The following is a 16,030-nucleotide window of genomic DNA, read 5'->3' on the forward strand; positions in this document are numbered from 1 at the left end:
GACCAGAACCGCTTCAGAGAGAGGGACGGGGACCGCAGCAGGAACTTCACAGCTTCCAGACAGCCCTACAGAGAGGATAGATGGACAGTGCAGCGCTATGGAGCAGAAGGATGGAACCCGGATGGAAGAAGACCATTGGGTAACCCCGCCCCCAGACAGCGGCCCAAACCCCAAGCTGACAGATTCCCATCAGATGACCCAGACTTCACAGTGAAGGTTAGGATCATTCACAAACTTATTAAAGCTGTGCATCATCTGAACAATGTGTCACAGAGGGACAAACCGCCAGCATTGAAGAAAATGGTTAAAAATTTATCTACCTTCATCCAACCTGCAATCCCCACTGATGAGACTAGAAGGTTAATTGAGGGAAATGCTAAAAATTGGGGACAAGCAACCATAACAGTGCTGCAAAACCATTATGAACAATATTTGGAGGAGGGGATGAGATCATTAGCAGATCTTTCCACACAGGACTGGGCAGAACCCTTTCAGATTGCAGCTTCCTGGGCGAAACGCAATCTGGGTCGTAGGCTCCATCCAGATACACTGGAACAGACAGAGGCAGTTATTGTGGCGAAATTGGCTGATCTGGGCTGGAGAGGTGAGGATTCTGGACAGCAAACTCCAGAGGAGCAACCCACACAGAGGAGGCTGAGAGCTGCAAAGGTAAAAACAAAACCAGCCAGCAGGAGGCCCACCACCAAGACCACTGCTAACAGGGAAGCAACCAGCCATCAGCAACCACAAGAGAGGGAAATCCCCACCCCACTGCAAGCAGCTGTGTCCACCACCGCAGCCCAACCTGCAGCCACAAAGCGAACCACCATTTCTGCCCTCATCCACAACATCTCTAAGCAGCAGCAAAGAGGCTTAAAGACACTGCAGAGAAGAGAGGCTCCAACTACAGATGATTGGTCAACCATCTTTGAACACAGTGATCAGGAGGACTATGAGGAAAGCATCCATTCAGATGCTTCTTCAGAGGACCAGCCACACACAACGCCTGTGCGTTTACCACAGAGGGAACCAAGAGCCAAGAATACGGGAGCTGTCCAGCAGGAAGCAGGGACAGGGAGAAGATCTGAAAGGGAAAACATCCCCCAAGCTTCCCCTTCCTCCATTGCTCCTCCTTCTCCCCCTCCAGAGCAAGCTGCAGCAGAAACAGGGGAGCAGACAGAAAGTGAAGGTGAGTCCTCACAGGATGAAGGACAGCAGCAGCCTCCAGCCAGCGGGAGCAGACCTCCAGAGACCCCCAACACTCCTCCATTGGACATCAAGCTGGGCCCGATCAGCAGACGCAAATTACAGCGCAGCACCCAGAGCCACCTGCAGGTGGAGTCGGCAGAGGAGGAATCTTCATCTTCTGCTGTAACTTTACCACAGCTACAGGTCAGTGCACCCACAAGGCATCCCAGCACCCCCAAAAAGCAAGACTGGAACCTGCACATCAGGGAAAAGTGGTTAATCATGGGGGATTCAAATATAGCAAGACTCCCACCTTTTGCTGCAAAAGATCTGCAAATTGACAGTTTTCCAGCAGCTAAATGGGCCCATGCTGAGGCGCTTCTGGAAAAGGCGACCGCTGATGCTGCTGTGGAGAAGATGGTGTTATCGTTCGGTCTCAACAACAGGTCACAGAAGGAGAAGAAGACCCCAGTGGCGGAGCTGAAGAAAGCCCTCAAGACTGCACAGAACAGGTTCCCCAATGCTGACATTTTTGTTCCAGTTATTAACTTTTCCCCAGGTCTCCCGAACAGAGAGCAGGCCATCCTTCGACACCTCAACGACGCCATCACAGGTTTGGAGAATCACATTCCAGCTTTACCAGACGAGGAGTTTGGTACAGAGAAAGACAATGTGCACTGGACACGACAAACAGCCGGTAGTATGCTGAAACATTGGGGTGATTATGTAAATTGATCATCCCCATTAGCCCGGGTTCACGGGAGGGGATGAGAACAGTTCTTAATCTTTCCAAAAGAAACCCTAATTTGAAATTTAATCCTGATTTTAATATGACTCTAAAAGTTTAATCCCTTATCCGACTTCAAATTCTTAACTCTAAATCCTAGACCTTACGCCTATAAACCAGATCTTTAATACTGATTCTAATCTGATTCTAAAAACTGAATCCCTATCCTGATTTATTATTTATTTTTTCTAACCCTAAATTTTAGACCTAACACCAATTCTAAGAAAAACTTAAATCCTGATTCTAATTGGTCTCTAAAAGTTTAATTTCTTACCCTGACTTTAATTTCCTAACCCTAAATCCTAGGTCTATGCCTAAACCTAAATTGGGACTCTTATGCTAATTCTAATCTGATTCTAAAAACCTAATCTCTAACTCTGATATCAATTTCCTAACCCTAAATCCTAGGTCTATGCCTAAACCTAAATTGGGACTCTTATGCTAATTCTAATCCGATTCTAAAAACCTAATCTCTAACCCTGATATCAATTTCCTAACCCTAAATCCTAGGTCTATGCCTAAACCTAAATTGGGACTCTTATGCTAATTCTAATCTGATTCTAAAAACCTAATCTCTAACCCTGATATCAATTTCCTAACCCTAAATCTTAGATCTATGCCTAAACCTAAACTGGGGCTCTTATGCTAATTCTAATCTGATTCTCAAAACCTAATCTCTAACCCTGATATCAATTTTCTAAACCTAAATCCTAGGCCTATGCCTAAACCTAAGCTGGAGTTCCTATGCTGACTCTAACCTGATTCTATAAACCTAATCTCTTAACCTAATATCAATTGCAACCTTGATTCTAATTGGACTCTAAAAAAATATATCTGATAAATCCCATTAAAGCTTAATTTTAACATTAGGTTAGGAAGACCTCTAGGGAGAGCCAGGAACAGTTGATGGACAGTGCATTCAAGTTCTGCCGCCTGTGGCAGCAGAGCTTAATTTTGTTTTCCCCTAACCCTAACCCTAACCCTAACCCTAACCCTAACCCTAACCTAACCCTTTACCGTTATGGAGTGTTTTGAGACCTGATAAGACTTAGGAAGTGGAAGTTGCTAATGACGAGCGTCGGCCCGTGCACTGCCTTTGACTCTCCATTGCAACCGCCCAGTCGTCGGATGAGGCGGGGAGAGTCATCGAGAGAGTAGCCCTCTGTACCTAACCCAACCCTAACCCTAACCCCTAACCCTAACCCTAACCCTTTTAAAATGATTTCCTAACTCTGACTCCAATTTCATAACTCTAAGCCCTAGAATTTATAACCCTAAACCTAATTAGAAATTTAATGCTGACTATAATCTGAATCTTAAAAATTATTTCCTAACCCTGACTTCAATCTCCTAACCCTAAACCCTAGATTTTATAACCCTAAACCTAATTAGAAAATTAATACGGACTGTAATTTGAATCTTAAAAATTATTTCCTAACCCTGACTTCAATCTCCTAACCCTAAACCCTAGATTTTATAACCCTAAACCTAATTAGAAATTTAATACTGACTGTAATCTGAATCTTAAAAATTATTTCCTAACTCTGACTTCAATTTCCTAACCCTAAACCCTAGATTTTATAACCCTAAACCTAATTAGAAATTCAAACCTGATCCTAATCCGATTCTAATCCTAAATCCTATATTGGACATTTAACCCTTATTTAAAATCTAATCCTAATCTTAATCTGACCCTAAAAAAACTCATTTAAACACAAAATTAAAAGACTGCCAGGGAGAGCTAGGTCTTGTTTTCCCCTAACCCAATCTATTTTTTAGTGTATCCAAATAAAAACCACGTTGTGAAGTGTTTGGAGGGGGCCCCTCTAATTCCCCAAACACTCCATCTTCTCTCATTTTTTCAACCCATTCATCAAATTTTCTAATGTGGTGTTCTGCATCCTTCAATGGATAACTCGCCATGATCATATTTCTCCCTTTATCCAGACTCGCTTTTAACGAGGTGTTTCTGGATTCAATTTCTAGTCCACATGCATCCATCTTTCACACCTTCCATTCACACAGTGTATAAAATTAGACCTCGACGTCTTACGTGAGATCCCTCTGGGCTTTAAACTTTTTACCTATAAACTTCAGTGAGCCGCTTTTCTGCTAAGGAAGCGCGTCCGTCAACAACTCTGTCCGTCAAGGAAGTGTGTCCGTCAAAAAATGCGTCCGTCAGTGGAAAGGAAAAATGAAAAGAAACTTAGAGAAAAGGAAAAAAGATTTATATATAGTTCCGCCTAGTTCACTCCACCAATTATGGAATTAGACAAACAAGTTACCTAATCCGGGCATCAGTCTCTTCTAGTTTTATGGGGAATATCATTTTATCGTCTCTCTCTTTTCCTTTTATAAGAGAAGAGAAGGAAAGAGAAAAACACCCCAAAGGTCAGTTTCAACCTGACCCCCTCGCTTATTCCCAGTCTCGGTTTTTTGTAAATGTCCTTATGGGAGGTATACTGGCAAACTCTAGCCGGCTATGTGACTGGTTTCTGTCTGTGCGTCTGTTTTCAGAAGTGCATCTTTCGTGTCTGCAGGCAGACCGGGAATAAAATCACCGTCCCTTTCTGCATGCAGAAACCGTTGGGCTCTCCAACCAACTTATCCTAGTGAGCAGTATAGTTCTTGAAGACGTTTGCGCAGTCGCCTTCAGTCGGACTTTCAACCTCTACCCACAGCAGAACGCACGACTTTCTCTCTCTCTCTCTTTTTTTTTTATGTGTACACGTTCGCAATGTAAAAAATAAAAAAACCAACAAATACAACAAAACAAAAACCGCAAAAACAAAAAACTAAAATCACTCTGAGCAATTTCTCTGTCCTCTTTTGCATAAAAAGCTTCAGCTCACTTCAGAAAATCACAACACAGCCAAAGTGTTTCAACAGTAAAAATCACTGGAGATATTTTGTAATAAGGAATCTCCTCACCTTATCAGTTGTTTCGGCCGCAGGCTGTGGAGCTTTTTCCATCGGTGGCTCTGTTGTTTTGCTTCCAGGTCACGGGCGGAAACACCAATTTGTTAAAGTGAGAAGGATTTGTCCCCTTGTAAGGAAGGCTGTAGCGCCCCAGGGGCCTTCTCGCCGGTTCTTTTCCTGGGAGCAAGTTATTTACTACTCTTAACTCAAACTGGGTAAAACCATATAAAAAAGGACTAAAACAGGAGTAAAAAAGTAACAGAGTTTATTCCAGATCAGGTCGTTACAGGACAGAGAAAATGCTTAGAGCTATGCACAGCTGTGGTCTCAAAAATCACGTCCGCAAGCGTCTGGCAAAGTTTGAGCCCCGAACAACGTCATCTCCTGCTTCTTATACCTTCTGAGTCTGTGTTGCATCATGTGGATGCTTAGCTGTCCGTATCAGAAACTGACACGCCATCCATGTCTTGAACTCCATGCAGGTTGCCTCTCTGTCTCAGGGTTACAGATACAGCAGCTCTCCTATCAGACCGGCTCCAAGATGTGCCCATATCCTAACCTGTGTATTCTTAGAGACACGAAAGCTGTCCTGATTAGATGACCTCCATACACACCGTGATATCCGCAATATGAAGGAAGGCCTTCTGCTCTGTCTAATCTGACTAACAAATTAACAGTGCACATGATGTAAAAATAATAAAACCTAACAACTTTTTCAAAGTAACGTGCCCAACACTGCTGGGCGGCTCCGGCGGGGGTGGTGTTGGGGGGCTGGTGTGGATGGGCTGGCTGCGCTGATCGGGTATTCGGTGGGTTTTCCCGCTTGGAGGCATGGTGGAGCTGCTTTGGTCCCGCTTATCGCGGCGGGTGTGGCTGCGGGGTGGGTGGGGGTTGGAGTGGCTCCGGCCGGCACGCGTCGGGGGGCCGGGGCGGCGGAGGTGGTCCGGCAGCATGTTGGAGGCTTGTGCAGGTGGCGGACGCGGCTGTGCTGCTCTGGCTTCGTCCGATGGGGGAGCGGCGTGGTTTGCTCCACTCTGGCTCTGTGCTGCCCGCGGGCTGCTGGGGGGGTGGTCGAGCCGGCTGCGGTCTGCTCTTCTGGCGGTCGGGCGCCGGGCGGCTTTTCTGCTCTTGGGTCGGTTCTGTGCACGGTGTGTTGCGTTGCGCGCTGTTGGCGTCTGTCTTGGTGGGGCAGGGTCGCGTTTTTGGCCTGGGGGCATTTTGAGGGGGTTCCGCGGCGCTTGCGGCTGGATCGCGACGGATGCGCGTGGGCCCCGGTGGTGGGCGCGGCCGCCTGTGTGTTTTTCGGGGCTTGGTGCCGGGGGGCGGGGCGCGTTTCGGCGCTCTGTGGGCAGTGTTGGGAAAGTTCTCTTTCTACGTGAACTAGTTCAAAGTTCAGTTCACACATTTTAAAATGAACTAGTTCAGTTCATAGTTCATTATTCAAAATTTTGAACTAAGTTCACAGTTCCAAAAAATGAACTAGTTCATAGTTCTTTTTTTTTCATATATTGCTCAACTACACCATAGCCTACTGTAGAACCACAGACAGCAATTATTTTATCAGTTGTAACTATAAAATTGTGCGTCAGATTTCATCTTCATATCCAGTTTTGAATCCTTGTCCAACCAGGGTTTACATTAGCATTGAGGGGACAGCATTTCCCCATTGTTGCTTTAACGCTTTGTTGCTGTCCATTCACTTCACACTAGTAGCAGCTGCAGCTTTCACCCCTACAGTATATTGTCAGAAACATCAGGAAAAATGTGCTGCTTGAATGGTCTTTTTATGAGGAATTATTAAAAGAAAAACAGGAAAGTACTCTTTAAGGTGCAAATGTTTTTTTAATTTTAATATTTTTTTCCATTTGATATTCCATTTCAGTACATACTAAAAAGGAATCCTGGAAAATTATACCAGGTAGGTTTACATGAATAGTAAAACCCTCAAGAACATTTTACTAACCCAAACTGAGGGACCAGGCTGATGTAGGAATTTAAGGTTACTAAAGTGCGGATTTTTTTACTGAAAGCCGGCGGGCAAAGTTTGCAGAGAAATGTAAGATTGTTGCCATCGTCCTCACCGACCACCTGGTCATAAACCTGTTTTAAGTGATCATACTGCTGCTTTGTCGCCTCCACGCTGCTGTGGCTTCCACGCTGCATTTTGTTTTGATGACGCACGCGGCTGTAGGCTAAGATGCTGGTAGCTGGTGTTGCCAGATTGGGTGTTTTTCCCGCTACATATTAAGGCCTGTTTACGGTTTGATTTAGCTGGGGTTTCGCCTGGAGGGCTCTATAGAAATCTGGCAACCTATTGAACGGAGTTGAACTGAGAGAGCGTGCCGTTCACAGACACCAGAATGAACAAGTTCACAATAACGTTCATCAGGCAGTAATACAGTACGCTTAGTTCATGTTCGCCCAAAATATGAACGAGTTCAATGAACGCGTTCAGGCACAACACTGCCTACTTCGGGGTGGCCTCCGGGGCGCCGGCATGGCCGTGGCTGGGGGGCTTCTTGGGGGCTGTCTCTCCTCCTCCCTTGGTGGGGGTCCGATTTCTGGGGCTGGCCCCTCCTTGGTGCCTTCGCTCTTGGGGTCCCTTTGGTAACACAGAGTACATGTCAGACTTAATAATATTACTTTAGCGATAGTTTCAAGGTGTTGCTTTATTGTATATCTCGTACCGTGTCTTTTGGTTGTGCTGTTCTTTTTTTCATCTCGTTACAGGTGATGAAGCAGACTGAAGATGTTTTGTCATTGTCTCCTTTCTCTTCTTTCTTCTTTTCTCTTTCTTTTTTCCTTTTCTTCTTCTGTTTTTCTGCTCTACTTACATTGCAGTGTCCATATGAACTGTAAAACTCCCTGCATAATTATAATAAAGCAATTTATATGCATGAAACAAGTGGAGCAATATGGCGATAGCCATACTGCTACACTTGTGAAAGTAAAATCTGTTGGGCTCCTTTTGGCATCAAGACAATTATTCTTATTGCCACCTTGCCAGACAGGACACTGTTAAAAAAAAAAAAAAAGGAATTCATATTAACTGGAAATTTGCCATTACCTTGAGTTTCCTGCAGCATTCTGTGGAACGTTGGGGCCAAAATGTTCCAGAACTCTTTATAGAACTCAGTGGGGAACCTGTCTGGACCTTGCGCTTCATTATTGGTCATGTTTTTTAATGCTTCCTGAACTTCAGGTGTTAACAGCAGTGAGTCCAGGGTCACTCTTTGACTCTCTGATAATTTAGGAAGAGTTGTTTCATCCAGAAATTGCTTGATATAATTATCTCTTGGATTTAAATGGGATGTGTTAAAAGATTTATAGAACTTTCGGAAGGCATTGTTAATAACCTCCAGATCCTATAATGTATTACCAGTCGAGTCTGTAACTGCAGATTTACTCGTTTTTTTCTGTTTACTTTTAGCTGATTAGCTAAGAAACTTCCTTACTTAGTGCTGTGTTGTTTTCTATTCGGAGTCTTTGTTTATAAAATTTATTTAGTTTTTCAATATTTTCGTTTAATTTTAGTTTTATTTTACCTAATTTTTCCTCATCTTGCGAGCTTTCTAGTAACTTAATTTTTTACTCCTTATTCCTGTATCTTTTCTTGTTCTAACTTTTTTAGGAGATGAGAATGAAATAATTTTACCTCTCATCACTGCTTTCCCTGCTTCCCATAGTATAGATGCTGATGTTCCTGGTAAATCATCGCACTCCAAGTATGATGCCCACTCTTCCTTGAAAAATTTGGAAAACTCTTCATCTTTAAGCAGTGATGTATTTAATCTCCAGCTCTTATTTTGTGGGGCTATTTTCTTATTTATTAGGGTTAAAGTAACAGGAGCATGATCACTGACAGCAATAGGATGGATTACAGCATCTGAGACATCAGACAGCAGCAAGCTGCTGATTAGGAAATAGTCCAAACGAGAGTAGGAATGATCAACATTAGAAAAGAAAGTGTATTCCTTACTGTTGGGATGAAGAGATCGCCATGCATCGCAAAGACCAAAATCACTCATGTATTGTTTAACTACATTTAATGATTGCCAACGGCGCTGAGTCCCTGTTGTATTCAACCTGTCCATTTCTCCATTTAGACCAAAGTTGAGGTCACCCCCAATAATTAGAGAACAATCCCCGTGCTTTGAAAGTGCGAGGAAAACTTTGTGGAAGAATGAGCGGTCATCAACATTTGGACCATATATGCTGACAATATATAACTTTTGGTTATAAATAGATATTTTAACTATGATGAATCTGCCTTCGGGATCAATAATTTTGTGTAATATTGTAAAACTTAGGTTTTTGTGGATTAAAATTGCTACTCCTCTCTGCAGACATGGGCAATGTGGAGTCAACAAGTCATGTCCATGTCATGTATTGGTTCTACCCAGCCAATTAACCAGCTGAGTCCAATCTGCACAGGTTAATTCACGGTGAAGATTGGACTCACCTGCTTCAGTGGCTGGGTAGAACAAATACATGACATGGAGATGAGTTGTTGACTCCACATTGCCCATGTCTGCCTCTCTGTCTAGAGTTATAAAAATCCTTGATTTTTACAGCTTTGCCCCCATTCCTTTAATGTGGGAGTCGGGGGTGGGACCTCTACCACAGGTAAGTGAAACTCCCGCCTTGGGGTCTGGCCCTTGGTTTATTGAGGCGACGGTAACCTGGAGGATCTCTGAAGTTAACCTCCAGTATGGTTCTGGGGAGGTAGGAAGAACATAGTTCGATGTGGCCTTTCCTGCCTCCCCTCTCCAAGGTGATTGGGATGGCCGTAGCCTGGCTGAAGTCTTTCCCTTTCCAGCCTTTGGGGTTACCAGACAGGGGCAGGGAGCCATACCACCTGGGGAGGCCTGGATGGCAACAATTAACTTTGCCGCCATTCCTTGTTCTCCCTGGGGACTCTCTGTCTCCCTGGTTGCCATAGCCTCCTTGTTTTCCTGGACCTGCCCCGCCGTGGTGATCTGGAGGGTCGAAAACAAATGCGATCCTCCTACATATCTTGGGGATTTGGCCCTTGATTCTTGGGGACTGCGGTAACCTGGAGGACTTCTGCATGGCAATGACTTTCTGCGGTCGTTCCTTGTGTCCCTTGACCATGGGGAACACCTGAATGATCGCAGTCTCTCAGAATTGGTTCTGGCTTGGACTACACGACTATGATGAACTGACTCACCTTCCGGTATGGAGGACCCAGATCTTCAGCCTTACCTGGGCAGGTCGGAGTAACCTAACGGTGTAAACAACAGATCTGTTCAGCAAAGGGTACTGGGTAAGGAGGTAAGTCTGCAGCCCCCTTGAGTTCCCATATTGGAGCAACGTACACAAGGTGTGGCAGTCCAGGGCTCAAGACCTTTATCGCGGTGCAGTCTTCTATGAGGGTTAGCCTCACCAACATACAGCATATACCCACACCACAAACATCTAATCTGTTTTTTCCGCTTAACTACAATTGGACTCCTTCAAATTGTCAACTTTTTTTCCCCTAAACAAACTTACATCCCCCAGTCCAGCTTAGGTGACTAGGCCGAGGATGCAATGGGACATAGGTTTCTTGAAGAATACCCAATCGGGTATTGATCTTTTAGTCTTGATCCATATTCTTCTACAGAGTTTATTTAACCTAACCCCTTTGTTTTTATCTTTCTTACCCTAACTTTCTTGGTTCTATAAAATTCCAATGATCTTAGTTTTGTCGGATCTGGTCCATTGATATTAGCAAGCATTCTTAGAAGGCGGTATTTAATTTATGGTTTAATCCTTTCTTTGACTATAGTATTCAACTGGGTATGGATCTTTATGCTCTTTGTCCATAATTTTTTAAAAAGTCTATTGGTTTACTATATCTTAATCTAAATCATACATTGTTTTTTTTATACAATTTTAGGATTTTGGCTTGACCGGATCCTGACCCTTTGTGTTAGTAAAAGTTTATAGAAAGAAATAATTTATTTATGGCATGCTTTTCCTTTTTGATAATAGCTTATATAATTTTTATTCTAAACTTTATGGGTAACTATATTTATATGTGATTGGCTATTGGACACAGCAGGGACTGATCATGCCTGTCTGGGCCTTAATCTGGTGAGGGTGTCTAGTGGTAATGGCCAAAACACCCAATGATCTTGGGGTTCCAAAAGGTTTATTTTAACATTAAATCCTTACAATTACAATTATTTTACTTTAATAAGATGATATACACATACCTTATTTTTGAATTCCAACTTTAACCTTATTGAAGTATTTGGATTGTATTAGGACCTGTTAAAGGGTCACTATACTATCCTATTCTAAAACTCTATACAACAATAACTTTGACCTAATTGCTTCAGAATGTATTTACTATGTATCTTCTTCCTGTGCTAAACATATGGAGATGGGCTCTTGAGTTACATGCGTCGGCCCGTGCATTGCCTTTGACATCCTAAACCATACCTTTTTTGGTCAATGGCCTGAATTAGGGGGATATCATTGTGACACTATTCCTGCACCTAACCCTAACCCTACCAGTTTTAGTCCGTGAGGCAGACAACCTGTCTACTTTTAAGACTAGGCTTAAAACTTTCCTTTTTGATAAAGCTTCTAGTTAGAGTGGCTCAGGTTATCCTGAGCTATCTCTATAGTTCTGCTGCTATAGGCTTAGACTGCTGGAGGACATAGGGACCCCTTTTTCATCATTCTGCTTCATTCTATCTCTATTCTCCCACTGCAGAATCTGTTAGTTCAATCTCTAACATTCTGCTCTCTCTGCTTTTTCTCATAGTAGCTTCATCTGGTCTGTTCCTGTTTGGCTGTGACTCCATCCTGGAGAGAAATATCAGCTGTGCTGCTGCCATCAACACCTTTGTTTCTAGATGTTGGAGCTTGGCCTGTTTTCCAGTGTAGTCCTGTTTCTCTGACTGTGACTAACTGGATGTGCTCTCTTCATCCTCTGACATGGGAGCTGGCTCGGAGCTCGTCTGCCTGGCTGTGTGTTTCCTGGACGGGGGCCGCCTGTGGAGCTGGTTGACAGTTGCCTTTTGTATCTATGCTTCTTTTTCTATGTCTGCTTCTGTCTCCTTGAACCCCAGTGGGCCTCAGCAGATGGCCGCTCACACTGAGCCTGGTTCTGCTGGAGGGTTCTTCTGTTCAAAGGGAGTTTTTCCTCTCCACTGTCGCTACAAGCATGCTTAGTGTGAGGCATTGCTGAAGAGTCAATGACTCAACGCAATCTACTGGTTTTCCTTAGATAGAAAATTTTGAATCAATCTGACTGGATAATCTGGTGAACTTTAAAGTGCCTTGAGATGACATGTGTTCTGAATTGCCTCTATATAAATAAACTGAACTGAGTAGTTAGCAAAGGCAATTTCTACCAGAAAAATCTCTATCAAAGAAGGACTTTGTTAGGAATCAAGTTTGTGTGTTTTTTCTCTCTCCACCACCAGGTGGTGCCCCGACCTCGTTGGGCCTCCCTGCACACCTGCGGCTCGTTGGATCATTATCTGGAGGAGTACTTGAGCAGTGGGCTGTCACTACCTCGACGCCAGAGTGTTTGCCAGTTTTGGGTACTGTAGCCAAGCTGAGATTAGCCAAGTCTAACCTGAGCCTTTGTTTCTCTGAGTTTTATATTGTTTTGTCTTTGCCTTTCAGCAGGGAGCCTTCCTGTGTAACTGGATGCCTGGCCTTCTCCCCCTGGAAGGATTAATTGAGTTCACACTGAGCAGGGGAAAACATTCACATGAGCCATTCAAGTCCCTTTCGGAAATCCAAGTGACAGTCCGCTCCATTGCTCCTCTGGGTCCAACGACAGTCTACCTGTCTGCTCTCCAACAAGTTCTCTCTTCTCTGGATAAGCCCACACTGACTGGATTCAAGGATAAACAAGAACCCCCTAAAACGTGAGTCCCGCTCCAACAGTATTCAAGCTTCAGTCAATTTTCCCATGGTCCCTGAAGTGATCACTGTGATCTTCCCTCCAGACTTTCCAGTTCACCAGTTCACGGAGTTCCAGTTCCTACTTTGTGAAACCATCCCTTTCAATAAACCTGTTGAACTTTTTCCCCTGGTCTCTGAGTGGTTCTCTGCATGTGGATCAGATCTCTTAAAACAATCATGACAGACTTAACCTAAACATGTACATAGTTCCCACTTTATTTCCTCAATATACAATAACCATTTTATGTTGGACAACATTACCATAGTTAAAAAAGAATCAGCACAAATCATTACAATAAATAATATGGTAAAAGTGTTGAAAGCAGACCACTGTTATATTTTGAAATGAATGATTAAAGTAATAATTAAGATTGCTTTATGTGTCGGAAAATTCTAACATGAACATCATTACTTCAGAAGTACAGAAAAGCCAGCCAATAAAAAAAAAACATTGATTTCCATAATTTCTATCATAAAGCCTACGTTACAACAGCCATCAGTACAAATTAAATATATGGTATATTTTAATAACATAACAGAAATGGTAAATATTTTAGTGCAAAGTCTTATTACAGTGTTTTACAAACCTAAAACTAACAATATTAAGAAACAGTCTTCACAAAAGTTTCTGATTGTAAAAATTAATTTTTCCTGCAAAAACTTCTAGCAATAACATTGTGGAAAAGAGAATAATATCACTATTGCTGTATGATATGTCATGTTTAGAAAAAAACTACAATTAAATTGAGTTACAATCACACTTGAAAAAAATATACCCCCCCATAGAACCTGTTCATCCAAATAGAAACTATGTGAAAGCTTTAAGTCAGTTGCAGAAAGTTGCTAATTTACCAATCAAATAACATTTACAACCTTAAAGTTAACAGTCTGTTTGTCTTTTTCTGTGTTTCCAGTGCTGAGAAGGATCTTTGATTTGGCGTGTTACAAAAAAAACATTTGCACTGCATCAGTTTTAGATTTTCAAACTAGAAATAGTGGCGTTCTTTGACTGGATTCCTTTACGGTTAATTTGGACAGTTATTTTAATTATCTAGATATCAGTAGTTTGTCCTTAGCTCTTTATTACCTGAGTTCATGACTAAGAATGTTTTAACAGACTGATCAATAGTTTTTGTCCAACATTAATTTGAGATGGCTTTAATAATTAATAGCCAAAGCTCTGGGCGAAATCCTTACATTCAATTTGAGTATTATGTGTTGTGATCATATCGAACCCCAACAATAAAAGACATTTTATTAATCTTTTAAACTGTAGGACTATCATTGATACTACTCACACTACCATGTCATCATCGAACAAAGCGCAGTGAACTTCTGTGTTATAAGGAAATCTTATAACAAGAGGGTTGAGGGTAAGAACAGTTTGAATCTTTTCTGCCATCAAACAGTCTCAGCTTGTGGGCCTAAACACGTCGTTCTGGCATGGAAGCACATAAATTATCCTAATAGTCCCTTTTCACTTACAGGTGTCTCAAAGTTAGAAGGTAGAGAAGCCTGAGGCTAGTAAAAGATTTAATTTCTAGTTAGAGGAAATGTTTTGTCTTTAGTGAGAATGATATCAATATAAACACTGACACAGAAGGAAAGCTAAAATAAGATTAAGTTACTGTATTATGTGATAAAGAGTTACATTATACAGAACCTGGTGGCCGTTGTTCCAGGCATAAAGTGCTCTGTCTCTAGGATTGTAGTCAAGCATGGACAGATGGCTGTATTTGTTGGTCAGGGGAATATCAATGTATTCATATGTGGAGGAGTTGGTGGAATAGGCATAGTACACTTTTGTTCCTCCTGAGTAACCATTGGTGACATACAATGTCCCGCAGATCATAAAGGCCTCACCCGCACTTCTTTTTGGATGGTTGGTGGTCCAACTGCGGATTATTTGTAGAGTGTTTGGATTTAATTTGCTTAGAACTATGTTTCCAGCATTTTGATTGGTTGCATACACAGCCCAGAGCCCACCCTCATCCACCATCAGATCAATATCACTGTGCCCTCCCCATGAATAATGGTACATGTTGTTGTAACCAGCAAAGTCGAGCTGTCGGGAGCGACTAATTAGTGAAGTGCTAAAGTCAAATTTGATGATGGTGTGACTCTGAAACTTGTTGTAGTAAATAGATCCGTTATAAACCACCTGGCCGGTACCAGACCATGGATGAGGCAGGCGATGGGAGGTGAAGTTATCTGCGGTCATGAAGTCATACATCGACTGGTACTCCCTGACAAAGCGATTATTGTGATAACCGTCCATGTACCAGACCTACAAAGGAAGATAGCAGACAAAGTAGTTTAGCTGGTTAGATTATCTTCATTCGATCAGCTTAGTTTCTGACCGTGTCCATGATATAAACCCAAGCTTGGCAGCAGAAGGCTAGAAACCATTTTGTTACAATCTCCTGTATAAATGAGGACTAGAAAGCTGAAGCACATATTTAGAGTTCTTTGGAAACTAAATATGTGCATTAAACTCCCAAACATGTTAAATCAAACGAACTGACAGGCATGAACACTACCAGAGAGACAACAGATAAGAAAACAATCCTTTTAAATAATATTGTGCTGGATATTGCTGCTTCCGAAAGGGTCCAATAACTCAGGTATTTACAAAGCTAATTGTTGTTACCAAGGGTGGAAGTTGTTTTAAGTTATTGCTGGGACTGTTTCAAGAAATGAACTGCTTCATGTTGTTTGCTTAAAAACATTATGCTATGTTCAGACCACACGCATTAGAGGCAGCAGAAGTAGCTAGTTTACATGCCAAGTCTATGGTTGACATGCATCAAGGCACTTCAAAAGGTCCTGCAACGCATTTTGAGCAGCAGGAGCAGCGCATTTTGATGCGGCAAAGCACCGCGCCATGAGCTTCTGAGTATCTGAGGCGCGGAACGCGCTGCTGAAGCAGCAGCTGCTGGAGTTGGAAGAACTGAACTTTTACTGCTGGATGTGCCACATCAACCAATCTGAGAAGCTGATCTGGGAGGTGGCAGGGAGTCAGACACAGCCCTGCTGATGAAGAGCGCTATGATCACTCTCCCGAAACACACTGTAAACCCAAACAGTACTACTAACTTAAAGTTATTAAGGGTAGATAACTCAAAATCAAGTTTTCTGTAAAAATAACTATTAATTAATGAGTTTTCTGACTGAATAATGTTCTTTTAATTTGAAGTAGATTAA

General features: G+C 42.5%; 1 protein-coding gene and 1 long non-coding RNA gene across 2 annotated transcripts in view; both read right to left on the bottom strand.

The window, feature by feature from the left end:
• Nucleotides 1-3,831: 3,831 nt before the first annotated feature.
• Nucleotides 3,832-5,125, bottom strand: LOC119789083. Its single transcript, XR_005281543.1, has 2 exons — nucleotides 4,907-5,125; nucleotides 3,832-4,111 (listed from the first exon to the last, which is right to left on the bottom strand). It is a non-coding gene; the product is annotated as an uncharacterized LOC119789083 (long non-coding RNA).
• A 7,893-nt stretch (nucleotides 5,126-13,018) lies between these two features.
• The window catches only part of LOC119789110 (noelin-like), a 28,832-nt gene continuing 25,820 nt past the window's right edge, over nucleotides 13,019-16,030 (bottom strand). Inside the window, exon 6 of the mRNA XM_038293889.1 lies at nucleotides 13,019-15,113. Coding sequence (XP_038149817.1) covers nucleotides 14,451-15,113 — 663 coding nt within the window. The 3' untranslated portion in view covers nucleotides 13,019-14,450. The remainder of the gene's footprint in view (nucleotides 15,114-16,030) is intronic.

This window comes from Cyprinodon tularosa, unplaced genomic scaffold, assembly GCF_016077235.1.
Source record: "Cyprinodon tularosa strain WSP-4 unplaced genomic scaffold, ASM1607723v1 ctg1091, whole genome shotgun sequence".
NCBI lineage: Eukaryota > Metazoa > Chordata > Actinopteri > Cyprinodontiformes > Cyprinodontidae > Cyprinodon > Cyprinodon tularosa.